At 35.8% G+C, this 15,939-nt stretch overlaps 1 protein-coding gene across 10 annotated transcripts in view; it reads left to right on the plus strand.

Annotated features, from left to right (window-relative positions):
* The window catches only part of NPNT (nephronectin), a 77,825-nt gene that overhangs the window by 31,116 nt on the left and 30,770 nt on the right, over positions 1-15,939 (plus strand). For 4 of the 10 annotated variants that reach the window (XM_081050627.1, XM_081050634.1, XM_081050625.1 and 1 more), the window contains 6 exons: positions 2,619-2,711; positions 7,041-7,133; positions 11,443-11,562; positions 12,804-12,923; positions 14,424-14,558; positions 14,859-14,981. In XM_081050627.1, coding sequence (XP_080906753.1) covers positions 2,619-2,711; positions 7,041-7,133; positions 11,443-11,562; positions 12,804-12,923; positions 14,424-14,558; positions 14,859-14,981 — 684 coding nt within the window. The remainder of the gene's footprint in view (positions 1-2,618; positions 2,712-7,040; positions 7,134-11,442; positions 11,563-12,803; positions 12,924-14,423; positions 14,559-14,858; positions 14,982-15,939) is intronic. The other 6 variants (XM_081050629.1, XM_081050631.1, XM_081050626.1 and 3 more) reach the window with 3 other exon arrangements.

Genomic DNA, 15,939 nt, shown 5'->3' on the forward strand with positions numbered 1-15,939 from the left:
CTGAAAGTGCTATAAATGGACGTCACCAAGCTGGTCAGGGGGTCAAAAGGCACTATGACCTCGGGCCTCGGGTTTAATTATTTAATAAACTGTCCTCTTCTAAAGAAATTTTTTCATGTTTTTAGAAATATTTTTAAATTCCATTTATTTTGGGAGGTGATTGCCTTGACTTATATTTAATTACTTTGAGGTGTTTAGTTTTTCTTTTTAAGTAAGGCACTCTGGGTGCCTCAGTGATACTTGATTCATTTAAGTTGTACTTATATAGTATAATTGTTAAGATATATGGAGCATTTTTTTAAGATTAAAGTTTTATATTTAACTTGCTTTTCTTGGTGATGGGACCTGAAAATTACATAAAGAATGGCTTATTTCTGGGACTTGTTTTAAAACTGCATATAAACCATCCACCAGGTGTACAACTGACTGAAAATAATATTGGAAGTCCCTCCTAGATAGTTCATTTCTTCTTAAGGATCTGAACCAAATTGCTTCCCTTTGAATTTTATGCCATGTCTAAAATCAGATTTCAAAAAATGTCCAAGCACATTTCTGTGCCATTTATACTTTCCACTCTGTTCATCCTTTACTTCTGCAAGCTTTTTAACTACCTACTGAGCAGCTCTGTCTAAGGATTAGTAGTGGCACAGGGTTCAGTTGGAGTGACAAACAGGCAGGAAAGACCTGAAAGTCAAATGGCAAATAAGCCCATGGAGTACCATGGAAGGGAAGGCCTATTGTGAGTTGAGTGAGGATATGGAGAAAACACCAAAAATAACATGCACATCAGTTTCTCAGGAATATTAGGATTTTGAAGGAAACAATGTTTTGAGAATTGTCAGAAACTGGGAGCATGTCCCGGAATGGAGAACAGCCAGGGCTGATATGGGAAGGAGCAGCAGTCAGGGACTTGAGAATTCAGGGTCATTGTCGACCCCATTCCCTTTGGTCTTCAAATGTTTCAGCTGTTCACTCAGTGGTTCCTGAAGCTGGTCTCTTCTTGTCACAAACACAAAGCACGCTTTCCTCATGTCAACTAGACTCTCCAGTTCATCCTATATATCATTACCAGGCTAATATTCCCAGAATTTTGATTTTTATCAGGTAATTTTCCTGATGGTGATAAACTTTCCATTTCCTATAGATAAAGTGTATATTTTTCAGTCTGAGATTGAGGGAGCGTCGTTATCTAATACCACTCACCTATGATTGTCTACTTCTCACTCTTCCATCAGCATTTACCCATTTCTTTAGCTTGAAAAGGCTCCTCATAGTCTCCTAAATAAATGATGGTCTATTTTCTACATAGTTCTTACTGTAAATAGTATTCTTCCTTTTCTGTCTACCCATGCTTCAAGATCCAACTCAAGTCTGTTCTATAAGGCTTTCTGTATAAATGTACGTGGATATGCTTGTGTGATAATTTCTTCACAAATTCCACACATGCCACACATTTTGCTCACAAATAAGTGTTGTCTTGAATTAAAAATATGATTATTTTGTCTCTTCATCTAGAATGTAATCTCTTTGAGACCATTGACAACTCTATACAATGATTTTTCATCTATTTTAGTAACTGGCACAGCACCATACACATTTGGTACAGAGCATGGTTTCTCAATGTGGCCCTATCACATTTTGGTCTGGATAATTTGTTTTTTTTTTGGGGGGGAGGGGCATCTGAGCATTGTAGGATGTTGAGCAGCATCCTTGTATTCTTACCCACTAGATGCCAGTAGCATCGAAACCAAATGTCTCAGTGTGACAACCAAAATGTCTCCATTTATGCCAAGTGTCCCATAGAGGGCAAAAGTTCCCCCAACTGAGAATCACTGATGTAGAATAAAAAGAATAAATTGTAACCAGTATTTTAGCAAAAATCATAGACTATGAAAAGATTTGAGGGATGATTTTACCGTTCTTTGGGGTCATGAGGGAAGACAAACTCAGTTGATGGAAGATAGTCAATGGAAAAATAGAACTTTCTGTTTGCTGTGATAGACCACAGAAAAGCCATTATAGATTGATGAGCAATGCAACGCACCTAAGATTAAGAAAGAGCAAGATGACAGAGGTATTCTTATGCTGAAGTTCCAAAAATATCATTTTTGTTTTTATTTCTTTTTGAATTGTTTAATACTTAGAAATACCATTTCCAGTAAAATAAGTATTTCATTATTTAACTGGAAATTTATCTGGAGTTCATACATAACCAATATCTTCGGATTAAGAACAACTTTTTTTTGAAGTGTATTTGATAGAATAAATTTGAAATTATAGGTGTAGGTTATTGTAAAGTTATAACTGTTGACCAATATCAGTTGTGCTTATGCATAATCTTACATATTTTTCTTGACTATTTGGGTATTGTCCTCAAGTTTAGCAAATTTTCCAGCCCCAAGTGATGCGCACACACATATATAACGTGTGTGTATCTGTGTGAGAAAGTGTAGCCTAGACAGTGCTTACCACTCCAAAACAGTGATTTTGGATATTTCTGCTACTCTCTTGTAAATTCTTAGGTTATTCTTTTAGTATCAAGCTAATACATGACATTGATACTATATGGTTGATATGCTGCTGACATGGAAATAATGCATGATATCCTCTTTTCACAGCTGTGTGCCAGCCACAGTGCAAACATGGTGAATGTATCGGACCAAACAAGTGCAAGTGTCATCCTGGATATGCCGGAAAAACCTGCAATCAAGGTAGGGAAACAGTGTGACACAAACAATCAAAAGCTCCCTCTGTTCCTGTGTGATAGCAAAATGTTAAGTTCTCATGCCCAACTCTTCCATAACTATTGTTCCACACATGTGAGCTGCCGTTAGCTGACACATTAATGTTACATCTTTTAAAATATATTTCATCAGAGGACAGTTAAAAGAATTCCATCCTCTTACTTGTATTCACTGCTGGTAATTAAAATGTATACTGGAGAAGCGAATCGCAGCATCAGTAATGTTAGAAGCCTTACATTCTGCTACTCCTTGTTCAACCACTAACTACATAGTAGGGAAGCCTTGGCAAATTGTGAGCCTACTAAGACCCTGGTTAGGTGAAAATATTTTAATACTCAAAGTCCGGTAGGAAGCTTGACTTGAAATTTTGAGGTCCCTTCAAAGGCTAGTCCTTCAATTTTGTGATTAAATTCCCTTCAACTGTTGACCAGTTTGCAATGTTCCTCTGAGAAATAACGATTTTGATTAGCTAGTTGTTTTTAATTTGCATCAGTTGCTTATAAAAGCAAACATTTATTTAGTACTCACAGTGCCCCGGGTATTTTATATATAAAATCTACTTTCATCATTGCAACATTAGAATGTAGAATGTTATTTATAATTAAGTTTTAAATAACATTTAAAGTTTTAAATAACATATAATAATAATGTATTATTTCATTTTTCATTTGAAGAAATATCAGGGATGTTAAGTGTCTTGTTCAAGTTCATAAAATTAGTTGGTAAAAGACGTACTACTTCAATTTAGAGCTATTATCTACATAATTCATGTTTTTTTCTACCAGTTTAGTTTTAGATGAACATATTGGAAATGTGATCCTCTGATACATGCTAACATGTCTGACAAGCTTGTCTTTTTAATTAATTTTAACCCCAAACTTTCTTCCATTAGGAGTAAAAAAAAAAACAGAAGTAAAGAAAAGCTATGATTAGGTTTCACCTAGAATATACAAGGATAAACAGGGTCAGTTTTTTACTTATTTCTAAAAGCAATGCTCCCTATCATTTACATGAAACAATTATTAGGGGTCTGACTGCCCCACAGATACTTACTTGGCCTCATCTGATACAGAAATGATATTGTTCAAATATTCTTATTCTTCAATATCTGATACTCCTTGAAGCGTGTGATGTAAACTTGTAATTTATAGACATAGTTGTCACAACAATTCAGAACACTGATGTTTGAAAGTACATCTGATTGTTTCTGTACTATCAGATGAAACTCACGCTAGTAAAACATGACATAGCCAACGGTAGGACAAGCTCTTATTCTAAAGTGTGTTCTAGATTATCTGCTACCTGATTATAACTGATTTTTTTCCAGTACTTCTTTTCTTCTTTTTTTTTAAATTAAAGTTTATTGGGGTGACAATTGTTAGTAAAGTTACATAGATTTCAGGTGTACATTCTTTTGTAATAATATTTTTAAGTTGGAATTTACCTAAAATACTTGGCTAGTATTTTTTAAATAAATGGGGTTCTTATTATCTCAGTTTACTCTTTTAAAAATCCATTTGATTTTCCTTCTTTAGTCTAAGTTCTCAAGTAGCAGCATGTTCGGTTCTGATTATTGAAGTATCAGTGTTCATCTTAAAGTCCCAGCATGCTTCTTTTTTTTTTTTTAAGTAATGAACATAAACCATCAGAGGTTTCATTAATATGTCAGCACCATAAAACTTGTTGTCCTGTTGCCAGGAATTTATACAAAGAAGATTATTGAAAGAAGCTACTGTTGAGATTGCAGAGAAATTCATTTAAATTGATTTGCAGGAGCTGCATCAACTTTAATATGCTTCAAAGATATAAAGCTGTTATTGGAACAAGGATTCATCTCTGGGTATCTCTTATTTTCAGAAAACCAGTTTACCAAGTACTTTTTTCTATAATACATATCTGAGTCTCCAAAGAAAAATAGAAATATACTGAGTTGAAATCATGCCTCCTAAAACTATATTCCTCAGGGGGAAGAGGATTTCATTAGTAGCAAAATGGAATTTTACACCTGCAAAAATAGCGCTGACACTGAAAATGTCATTTCAAATCCAATCATGAATATAAAAGTCCAGCTTACAGTAAACCCATTTGTTTTAATCATCTCTCTTGTTGCCTTCCTTACCAGAAAAGCAATTTGGCAAGTTCCTGATGGAAAGCTTTATATTCTTTGAGAGCAGGAACCCTTTGTGGTGCCTCTCTGATTTCTGGGTTCCTGAAAACTATTATTAAAGTGACTTGCACATGATTAGTGCACATTAAATAGTTATTAAGTGAATGACTTCCATACAATGGCTCTTGGTCCTAAAAGCCCGAGGAGCTTGAAAGCATTCCATGGAGTCCTCTGGTACCTTAGACAGTCAGTGTTTTGAATCCATGGATGGTGAGAGTGGCTGCCGTGCGTGAGCTGACTAAATATGAGAACTTTGAGATACCCCCTAGAAATGTTGTTAGAGCAAATTGTCTGTATCTGCTACATATCAAATTAACTTACCCTTTACCGGGACTGTACATTTTAATAAAGTGGAAAACACTCCTCAGAGATATGGGGAATTAAACAGGTTTCTTTTTCCTTAAGGATGGAACTGTCAAGAAGAGGTACCTTGAAATAATTTCACAGAGCTGGAAATTAGCTTTTGATTAAAAGTAGGGTATAAGGCAAGTATCTGCTAAAGATTTTGTTGCGAACTGTGTGCTTTAAGAACTCACCCCTTGGAAACTTGCTTGGCTGAGTGAACAGCTTGAGTAAATGACAAGCGCTTAAGAGTACTTTTAGAGCTGTCTGGGGAGCAGCCAGAATAGCAGGGCAAGCCCACTTTGGAACTGGCTTAATTTTACAGACTGTCACAAGATTAGTTTAATCTGTTGTTGGAGGCTTGCTCTTCCTCCTGAGTCATTTTCTGGATTTGCTATAGCTGGATCACATATAAAATCATAGGCTTAGACTGGTCATTATCATATTCTATAAGGTACGTGGTGGTACCTTTTACGGTAGATGAAGTTCTAACCCAAACTCTGGCAAGATTTGATTTTTTTCCGTCTTACTTTTCCTTGTAATTTTTTCATGCATATTTTCCCCCTCTTTGAGTCTTTGTACCCATACAAGTCTCCTTTTCCCTGAGCCAAAAAAGGATACTATTATAGATAATCTTTTTATAACTTTCCCATTAGGGAATGATTTTTAGCATGTAATATATCATATCATTGCATATTTTTAGGAATGAAAGGTATTCTTTTGAATTCACAGTGTGCTTTACAATAATTTCAGAAGAAGCAATTTACAAACATCAATTACTAATGTTATGTTTCATGTGTTGAATTCTTTATCCCAAGAAAAGAATCAGAGTCTTATAGCACAGAACCAGACAGTAAACTTTGGTGGACTAGTTAAATCTGAGAGTTGGTTGCTTTCCTTAGCACAACAGCCTAAGTGCTTTAACCCTAATATTAAGGTAGTTCCTTATAGCCTTACCTTTTGAAGGATGTATGATTTCAATCCCAGAAACCAATCTTCATTTAATTTGGAAGTTTAACTATTAATAATATGATTAATATATTAAGACATATTAATATATGATTAATATATCAAGACATATTAATATATGTCTTGAAACAGGATGTGATTGCCTTTTTGACTCTCCACTTTTGAATCTCACTCATCTTATAGTATTTTGGTAAGATAGTAATGGGAACAGTTACCATTTTTTGCAGAAAGCTTCTAAAATATATTCTAATTAAATGTGACCTAAATGTAACATAAGTTCTTACATTTGAAAGAAAACATTGATTATGCTATATATTTAAATAAGGTCTTTAAGCAAATTGTAACTTTGTGCATAATTTTGGAGCATTTTAAACTATTGCATGACATTTAATAAGGAAACAGTCCTAAGTTGGTCATTTAAGACCTCAGTATCCTTAAACAGAGCACACTGATTGTAACTAATACTTGTATAATCTGGTTTTCTTTTCCAGTTTTCTGTCTTTGTTGATAACTAAAACCATGGTTTTAAAAATGACCATTTCTTTTTTTTTTTTAAATTGGTGTGAGAATGATGGATTGTTAACTTATAATGATGTTTTTGGTAAAAAAGATGACAGTGATAAGTTTTAAGGAAAATAGAAATTTAAAAAACAAAGAGAGTGAAGAACTAGAAACTAATCTTTGTAAAGTATCTAAAGGATTCTTTTTGAACTCCACCAATTTTATGTCACTGTTTAATATATACTTATAAAGATTTTCAGGGCTAAAAATGACATCAGTTCAAAGTTGACTCTTATTACCTTCTTCCTGGTGTGAAGACGAGCACTTCTACCCAACTCCTCTTGACCAAGGCAGTGAACAGCCTATTTTCCAACCCCTGGATCATCAAGCCACAAGTTTACCTTCAAGGGGTGAGCGTGCGTTATCTCAGGAGGTCTGCTCCTCCCACTTGCACGGCTTCCTGCAGTTATGTCACTGGTTGCAAATGTTCTAAGACAAGCGCCAGAAGTGCCCACCCTCAGCATCCTGAGCACGTGGAACGAGCAGCAGGACTTATCTCCTGGTGCTGGTTCTCTGTGCTCTGAAAAGCCTGGAGCCTCCGCTGTCCTTTCACTCCTCAAGTGTCATTGCTTTTCTTCGTCTTCTCTGTGTTTCAGAATGTGTTAAAAAAAAAAAATCGGATACCGTAATAACTTCCGTTTTCATATGTAGGTAGTCAGGAATTCCGACTGAGATCGGTGGGGTTTTGATGACCTTTGCTAAGGAGATTTTAGAAGTAATCAAGTCCTCCACCGCTATATTTAGGGTGTAGAGTTTAAGGTTATCTGGAAATGAAACCGTATGTTAGCTTCCTTCTTTTAGTGTACATTTTGTAATATTAGAAATTCTAAGTTCTGGTTCCAGTACAGCCCTTAAGTAGCCATATGATTGTGAGCAAGTCATTTAATGTGTCTGGGTTTTAGCAAAAACAATTAGTAATTAGAGGAGAGTAATTCCTACCCTGTTTGCCTGCAGGGTTGGTGTGAGAATAGAAACACTAAAAATAATAGAGTCTTCAATGCTGGAAAGTTTTGTAGAGAACTTAGGTGGCAGCATGATTTTACAATTCTTCTAAAGAACTATCCCTCACCCAATAATGTAGGAACTTAGAATGACATAATTAAAAATGTTGGAATTGTTAATTACTGTCTCTGCTGATAGGGAACTTAATGCATTTGTACATCTCCTGAACAAAGAATTAGGGCAGTACTATTAATTTCAGAGTCATTGATGTCATTGTTGTTTTTAAAGGATAAACGTTATGGCAGTTGACATATTGGCATCTGTTTGCCTATAACCTCCACTTTAGTCAGATAAAATGTAAAGGCTTAGACTTCTGAGACATTGTCCAGTTTAAGCCTCAAAGGAAAAAAAGTCCAAGTGCATTAAACAAATGAAAGATGATTTTCTCTTAAAAAATCCATTGGGTTCTTTTATTCAATGAATCTCTTCCAGATTTTCAAGCTACTTTTCAGTGTCTGCATGCTGATACAACTTCTAGTTCTTTTGTTTCCTGAAGTGTAATGACAATGCTATGCAGCTTGCATTTATGTTCTGGACCAGCTCCTTTCTCCCTCCCCCCTCCCTCCCCAAGCTCCTGAATCCACCAACCTGCTTAAATATACCCCTGGCTTATAGATGCTGTTTAAGAATATATACTTAATAGTGAAAGCATTTGAATGTAAGTAGTTTAATTGTAAAGTTCTGTTCTTTGTGTGGTAAGACAGATACATGATAGAATATATTAAATGTTTTATTATCTTATAGTTTATATTACGTTATAAACTTCTAGAGAAAGAGCAAGATTAAAGTAAATTTAAGACAAAACACCAAAACTTTTCTTTCCTGGGTTCTTTTATCAACTTTTAAGATTAACTTAACAAAGTATGATCAGGAGGCTTTTCATGTTCTTTACATTGTTCCACTTATTATAGCAGCATTTACTATAAATTGGAAGCATCATTTTTGCATCTCTGACTTAATTTGCTAGCAAAACAAGAGTTACGAGTTCTGTAGTCCAAGACATTTTGGAGTCAGCCTATATTAACTCAGTTTTATAAGGCATTATGTCAATAAGAAAATAAGGTACACAAATCATAGACTAGAAACTCTGAAGAAAATTGAGGAAAAAAGAAGTTCATCACGAGGATACCAGATCCTTTAAATCTTCTGAAGACCCCTGCTTTAGCAGAAGTCTGACATTTGGTAGATACTGATAATTATGGATTCTTGTAGACTCCTGTTTCTTAATTTCTGCAGTGGGTTTTTTAAGGGTCATTGGGAAGTTTTGAGGTGCCACCTGCCTGCGGCAGATGGGGACTGGGCACGTCAATGCTAGCCCACTGTCAGGGAGAGTCAACCGCTCCATCAGCAGCTGGTAGAGTATGGCCTTCTCAAATTGCTTCCAGTGTATTTGGATATTTATGTGTCAATGACAGTAAAATAGCCAGCAAATACCCGTTGAATGCTGCACGTTTATTTCCTTTTCCATATTGTGTCATAGGTTCTTTTGGCATCATGACGTCTTGTTAATTTTTCATTTTCTTTCAATTTTATGATTCTTAACCCCAAAATGCTTTTTCCCATGGGAAGGGAAGGATAAATTTGGATTGAAGACCACCAGCAGCCCCAGTCTGAATCAAGGAAACTCTCAGAGCAATCCTAAGGTGGCCTTTATCAGCCAGGACCGGAGCTGCCTCAGCGGGGCCTCAGCTTTAGTCTATGGTCGTAGTATCTGAAGAAATTTCCAGCAGCATAAATACTCCTTGTTTATGAGCTTTCTGGAGCTATAAACATCTGACCAGTTCCTATCAAGAAACCCACAGAAGTTTCTGTGTCTCTTTGAAAACAAACCTAAGGGTCCTTAGTTGACACATTTTTATTTTATATCCATCGATATCCTTCCCTTGAGATACAGAATTCAGTCTTACTCTATTGTTTTGATGTACTGTACAATTTTATTTTTGCTTAGTGCAGAAAAATATTTAAGACTCAAAGCCTTTCTCTAACAATGTACTCAGATTTAAATACTATTTACTATAATCTCAATCAGGGATTTTTCAAAGCCAGGTGTGACTCTGCAAGGACGTATTAGGAATAATAATCAGCTCCTAGGACATGAGAAAAGATTCTCTGGCTTTAATTTTTAATAAATATTGAAATAGGTAGAAGAATATGAAAAATGGAGTGAATGTCTTTTTCCTCCTTGATTTAAAAATTTTACTTCATTTAATATGGAGAAATCAAATTTTTGTGGATCCTATAATCTGCAAAGCACCATTTTAGAGGAAATTTTTTTTGAAGTATCTTAAAATGTGATTCTGTTTTGAATACTCTTGACTGGGCAAGAAACAATAAAGCATAAAATTGAAGAAAGCATAGGAGATGACAAAGGTGTGTTATTTAGTCTTCTTGGGCTTTGCACAGCTAGAGATGTGTTAATAGTTGTGTTAAGATTACTAAATTTGAAAGTCAGTAAAATATTTAGAACATCTGAGACAATAATTATTTGACGGTTTTAAAAAACAATGTAACTTGGTAGTTTAATTAAATTAACTATATAGATTTCTAATAAATGTGTAGGTCAGATTTAAATTTGATTAGATTTGAAAACAACTTGCCACTAGATTTATCTATATTTCTGTTTTGATGACATAGATTAATAGATAATTAAATTATGCTAATCAGTGCTTCTGCTGGCAGTTCCAGACAAAATAAACATGTGGTCATATTTCTTTTTAATGAAATCTGTATTTTGGCCATTACTGTTTCAGTGCTTATATGTCATTATGACTTTTATGTTCACTTAAGGCAGTGTTTAACTTGGGTTGGAAAATTCTCAATGTGCTATTTATTAATTCATTTCATATTGATATTTAAACCAGTAATCCTAAAATACATAATGATAGTCCATTATGTATTATTCATTAGTATTTCCATATGCCCTTTTAACTGCCCAATGAATGAAAGTGTATGTTGGAGGGTTGTTTTCTTTTTAAGTTTTTCTGTGACCTGAATGCATTACTGAAGTAGGAAACTGAAGGTTCTTTAATCTGAGATTAGTATAGAACATAAGATTGAACAAGAAAAACCACAATAAGGATCACTCTAATTCATGTAGCTCTTTGAAAATACAGCTTTCTTTTGGGAAGGTCCAAGGAGTTTAATGTTTTAAAATCCACATACTTTCCATAAACTAAAATAGGCTCACATAGTATCTTCTTTAAACAGAGACAGGAAGAAATTAAAAGATGATCATGTCAGGAGTGAATCTAGTAGAATCCAGATATTTCTGAGAACATGGGAGTCAGATAGATGAGGAGTTAGCATGGTCTTTCTAGGGATAATGAGGTAGGCACAGCGTACTCTAACTACTAATAACTGCTCTTTGTGGACAGAGATCACATGTACTATATACTTTAAGCTCCAGAAACTCTCACAGCCTCCTCACTGTTATAAGGCTTTCAGTCACTTATGAAAGAAAACTCTTGGTGCTGCCTTGTGTAACTGGCATTCAAATGAAGACAGTGATGAGCAAGCTCTATCTCTTAGGGAAACAACTGGTTACCATAGCTCGACGTACTTTTCTCCTTCGTTTTTCACTCTAGAGAAGTATTTTAAACGGTTTACACTTGTGCTGAGGTTTTGTGATTCTTCTCCTTCACCCTCCACTCTTTTCAGACTTGAACGAGTGTGGCCTGAAGCCGCGGCCTTGCAAGCACAGGTGCATGAACACCTATGGCAGCTACAAGTGCTACTGTCTCAACGGATACATGCTTATGCCGGACGGGTCCTGCTCAAGTATGTCAGGAATCTTAACTGTTTTATAAGTGCTTTGGGCTTGATTTCTTTCATGCTGTGCTCCGGTAGTGTGCTACTGAAGGGAGCCGCCGAGGCCTCTCTCCTAAACAGGATGTGTAAGTGTGTGCTTACATGTGTGCCTGAGGAATTGAAAATCAAAATAAGAGTTGCCCCTTTTAGATAGTTAGCATTCTTTTACTATGGGTGCCAATGTCAAATTGATTTGGAAATGGTACTTAGCACAAGAATAACACAACTAGTGTATTTTCATTGATTGATTATAAGCCAATCAAAGCTCGTTGATTGATTATAAGCCGTTTATAAACACCTCTTCACTTTATTTAACATTTCTTTATAACAGTCTACTAAGTTATATCCCTTTTCTTAAAAAAAAAAAAACTACTTCAAATGAAAAGAGTAAATGATTATAGTAACATCAAAGTAGATTATTATGTGTGTCTTTGTAAGAAAGAAATGCATGGTGTTCCCTATTATCATTTGGATGTGTTTGTAACATGGATAATGCCTTAAAATTCCCTGTAGGCTAAACATTGAATTGAGGTTGTGTTGATATGATATCCAGCAATTGATGACTTGATTTTAATTTTTACTGAATTATCAACTAAGTTAGCTAATTACCAATCAGTTAATTATTAGTTATCTCTAACTGGGCTGCATTTTATAAAATAAAGGCTAGCTAATTTTATTTATTATTGCATATTTATCATGGAACTTTTTGGAATGAGGTGAGTTCATATTTAGTAACATGGGGCCGTGATGTTAGAATCCTCTAACATTGTACAATTCATTTGGAAATCTCCTGCTATCCCTAGAGAAATCTGATGGGAGGTTGAGACAGTTCCTTGGATGTTTCACTTAAGACCAGCAAAAACACTTGCATGAGTAATCTGGAAAAATACCTCTATTCTCCACTTTCCTTGGCCACTGGAGAAATTTCCAGATCATCCATGTGAGATCAAGTTTTATATTTGTCTTTTAATTCCTCAAATGCATTAGGGGTCTTTCCCAGATGATAACTGAGCTGGTTCACTTCTGAACCCCTGGGGGAGAAAGCCTTTCTGTTCCTCCCCTTATTTTTGACTTTCTGTACACTGTTGGATAATTGAGGCCTTTTGGTCTTAATTGTTGATTCAGTGTCACTGATTTCAGGACAAGGAAAAACCATAGTTATTTCAGTTACAGAGTTTGTTCTCTGAGTCAGCCAGTCACACTTGTTCCAGGTGCCCGGACGTGCTCCATGGCGAACTGTCAATATGGCTGTGATGTCGTCAAAGGACAAATCCGGTGCCAATGCCCCTCTCCTGGCCTGCAGCTGGCTCCTGATGGGAGGACCTGTGTGGGTGAGTTGTAAAATCAAGCATCTCTGTCAGTAGCATATCTAGGAAACAGAAGAAAGTAAAAGGTGATGGAAGTAAGAAAAAAAAGGAAGTTACTTATATCAGCTACTTAGCTATCCTTCAGAAGATATCAGATGTGTCAGAAGAGGACCTCTCTCTGTGAATGCACCACGTAAATTGTGTTTTCCTAAAAATGAGGGACCAGAGGAAGCTTCAGGCAGAGGCAGTATAGAATTATAGTTAAGAGTCTGGGCTTTGGTTTCAAATCTAGCTCTGCCATATACTTGCTATGTAACCTTAGGCAAGAGACTTCCTTTCTTTGAGCTTGAGTCTTGTCATCTTTAAAATTGGAGTAATGGCACATAGAACCATTCTGAGGATCAAATGACCTCATGTGTGGGAAGATCTTAGCATGGTACCTAGCATGTAGTAAATACTCAATGAATGGAGATATTCAGTGATTAAACCGAATAACTTTCAATAACTTTCAATAACTTTCTGTATTCGAGGCATCATACTAAGTGCTAGGATATGTAGTAATGGACAAAGCTGACAAGATTTTGGTCCTCACAAAGCTGATATTCTAATGGGAAAGACAGAAAAGAAATGGGTATCCAATAAAATTACAAACAATACTAAATCTTAATCTGAGGTACTAAGAGAGAGAGAAAAACAGAAAGGGTCTATTTTAGAAAATAATCGTCAAGGAAAGCCTTAACATAAGACCTGGACCTTTGGCCACCCGAAGAATCAGCCAAGCAGGAGGAAACACTGCAGGCACTGCAGTGAAAGAGAGGGTGTTCTGCCTGAGGTCTTGAAAGAAAGAGGGCCACTGTGGCTACAGTAGAGTGGGATTATGAGGGGCGGTGGCTTGAGATACAACTGGTGAGGTCGATGGGGGCTGTTTATTGCAGGGCCTTCAAGAACGTGGTGAGGAATGAGGATTTAATTAAAAAAACAAGTAGAAACAGTAGGAGAGTTTTAAAGGTGGTACTAATCTGATTTTATGTTGTAGTAAAATCTTTTTGACAGGTGACTGGGAATGCTTTGGAGGTTGGGATTGGTTGGGAAGAGGTAGGTTTGGAGGCTTTTAACAGTGTAGACTGGGAGATGGTAGCTGAGATGAGGGTAGTGGCAGTGGGTGAAGAGAACAGGAGACAAATTCAAATAATCTTTCAGAGGTAGAATTAACGGAGCCTGATGATTTAGGGTGAAGGGAAAGAGGGTTGTCAAGGGTGACTCATGTTTTAAGTTCAAGCAATTAGGTGGGAACAGGTGCAGTATGTGCTGAGATGTGGTGCAGGAGGAGGGCAGCCTGGGTTAGGAAGATGAATTGAAATTTGGAGATGTGGAATGTATGTTGCCTGTGGGGGCAACCAGCTGGATAATGTTTATGATGAGTTGCTGTGTGCCAGGCAACTGTTAGCAGTTATTTATTTAAACATCCACTTCATCTGAGCATGCTATTGCTCTTCCTAAAATGCAACTGACTTATGTTTCTAGACATTGATGAATGTGCTACTGGAAGAGCTTCCTGCCCTAGATTTAGGCAGTGTGTCAACACTTTTGGAAGTTACATCTGCAAGTGTCATAAAGGCTTCGACCTCATGTACATTGGAGGCAAATACCAATGTCACGGTAATGAACCCCAGGCATTGCTTTGTGTTGTTTCTTCCTATGGCACGGAAAGGCCTCTTCATTGTGCTGATGACTGGGGTGCCAGGGGCAGAGGAGGGTACTGGCATTAAACAAACAGAAATCCATATCAACCACTACTAGCTCGGGATGCCCACGCACTTTATTTCTTCTGTTTATCTGCCGATTTTACATGGACCTTCACATTGCAAAAAACCCCATTTTTTTGAAACTGTATATATATTTTTATGTCATCATATTTATCACCCAAATAAACCTTTCTTCCCCTACTTCCTGATGCAGATATAGATGAATGCTCCCTTGGTCAGTATCAGTGCAGCAGCTTTGCTCGCTGTTTCAACATACATGGGTCCTACAAGTGTAAATGCAAAGACGGCTACCAGGGCGATGGACTGACTTGCGTATGTGAGTAACGCTTGTCTCCCAGTTCTAAGTTCTGGCGGGAAATACAGGATTGTTGAAATGCCATTACTAGGGAAGATAAGGAACAAGATTAATTTATGAAAGAAGTATAATTTTCATAGTTGGTAATATTAGTTTGTGTTTTCTACAGATAAAATCAGTTGTTCAGGTGTTTTGAAAAATTAAAGACTCAGTAATACAGTCTACTCTTAAAAGCATTTGATTCCTTGACTAAAATTTCAGTAACTTCGCTTTACCTAGAAAGAAATTTTAGAGCCCTCCAGAGAATTTAATTTTCTTAAAAATCAGAAATAAATTTTGTTTGTCATTAGCATTAGTTTTACGATGATGGGATAATCTGACTATATCATGTGTTTTTTGTTCTTCTGTTTTATGCCTCCTAATTCTACTAAAAAAATCATTCCCATATTTATCTATTTTTCTCTACATTTAGGATTGTTTTGTTTTTTGAATTTTTTCTGTTTGGCATATGACTATATTACTACATAAAGATGAAAAAAATACCCTCTAAGATGAAATTTTCACAAACCAAGGGCCATAATTTAGCATGCATTTCATTTAATAATAGATAATTTAAATTTTTTTGGAGTGAAATATTTACTGAAAATCAGGGAGCATAAAATCATGGGGATTAAAGGATTTTTGAAGGGTCATGTAGTCATGCTCCCAGCAGTATATTGTACTGGATTAAATATTAATTTCTCATGGTGAAAATAGTCAAGGGAAAAGATTCCACAGATGGTCTTGGTGACCACTGAAAATTTATTTTTAAAAAATTATTGTGTAAATTAAAAAGGGGGAAGGAAAACTAACTATAAAACAATAGGTAGAACACTTAAGGAAAATGTTTTTGCATGAGTCAAATTTATATAAAGTATGGAAAAGAAAAGTATTAGTCTTTAGACAATTCAGGGACACTTAACATAGATTCTAAATTTTT

The sequence above is a fragment of the Rhinolophus hipposideros genome (genome assembly GCF_964194185.1).
Source record: "Rhinolophus hipposideros genome assembly, chromosome: 1".
In the NCBI taxonomy this organism is placed as follows: Eukaryota; Metazoa; Chordata; class Mammalia; order Chiroptera; family Rhinolophidae; genus Rhinolophus; species Rhinolophus hipposideros.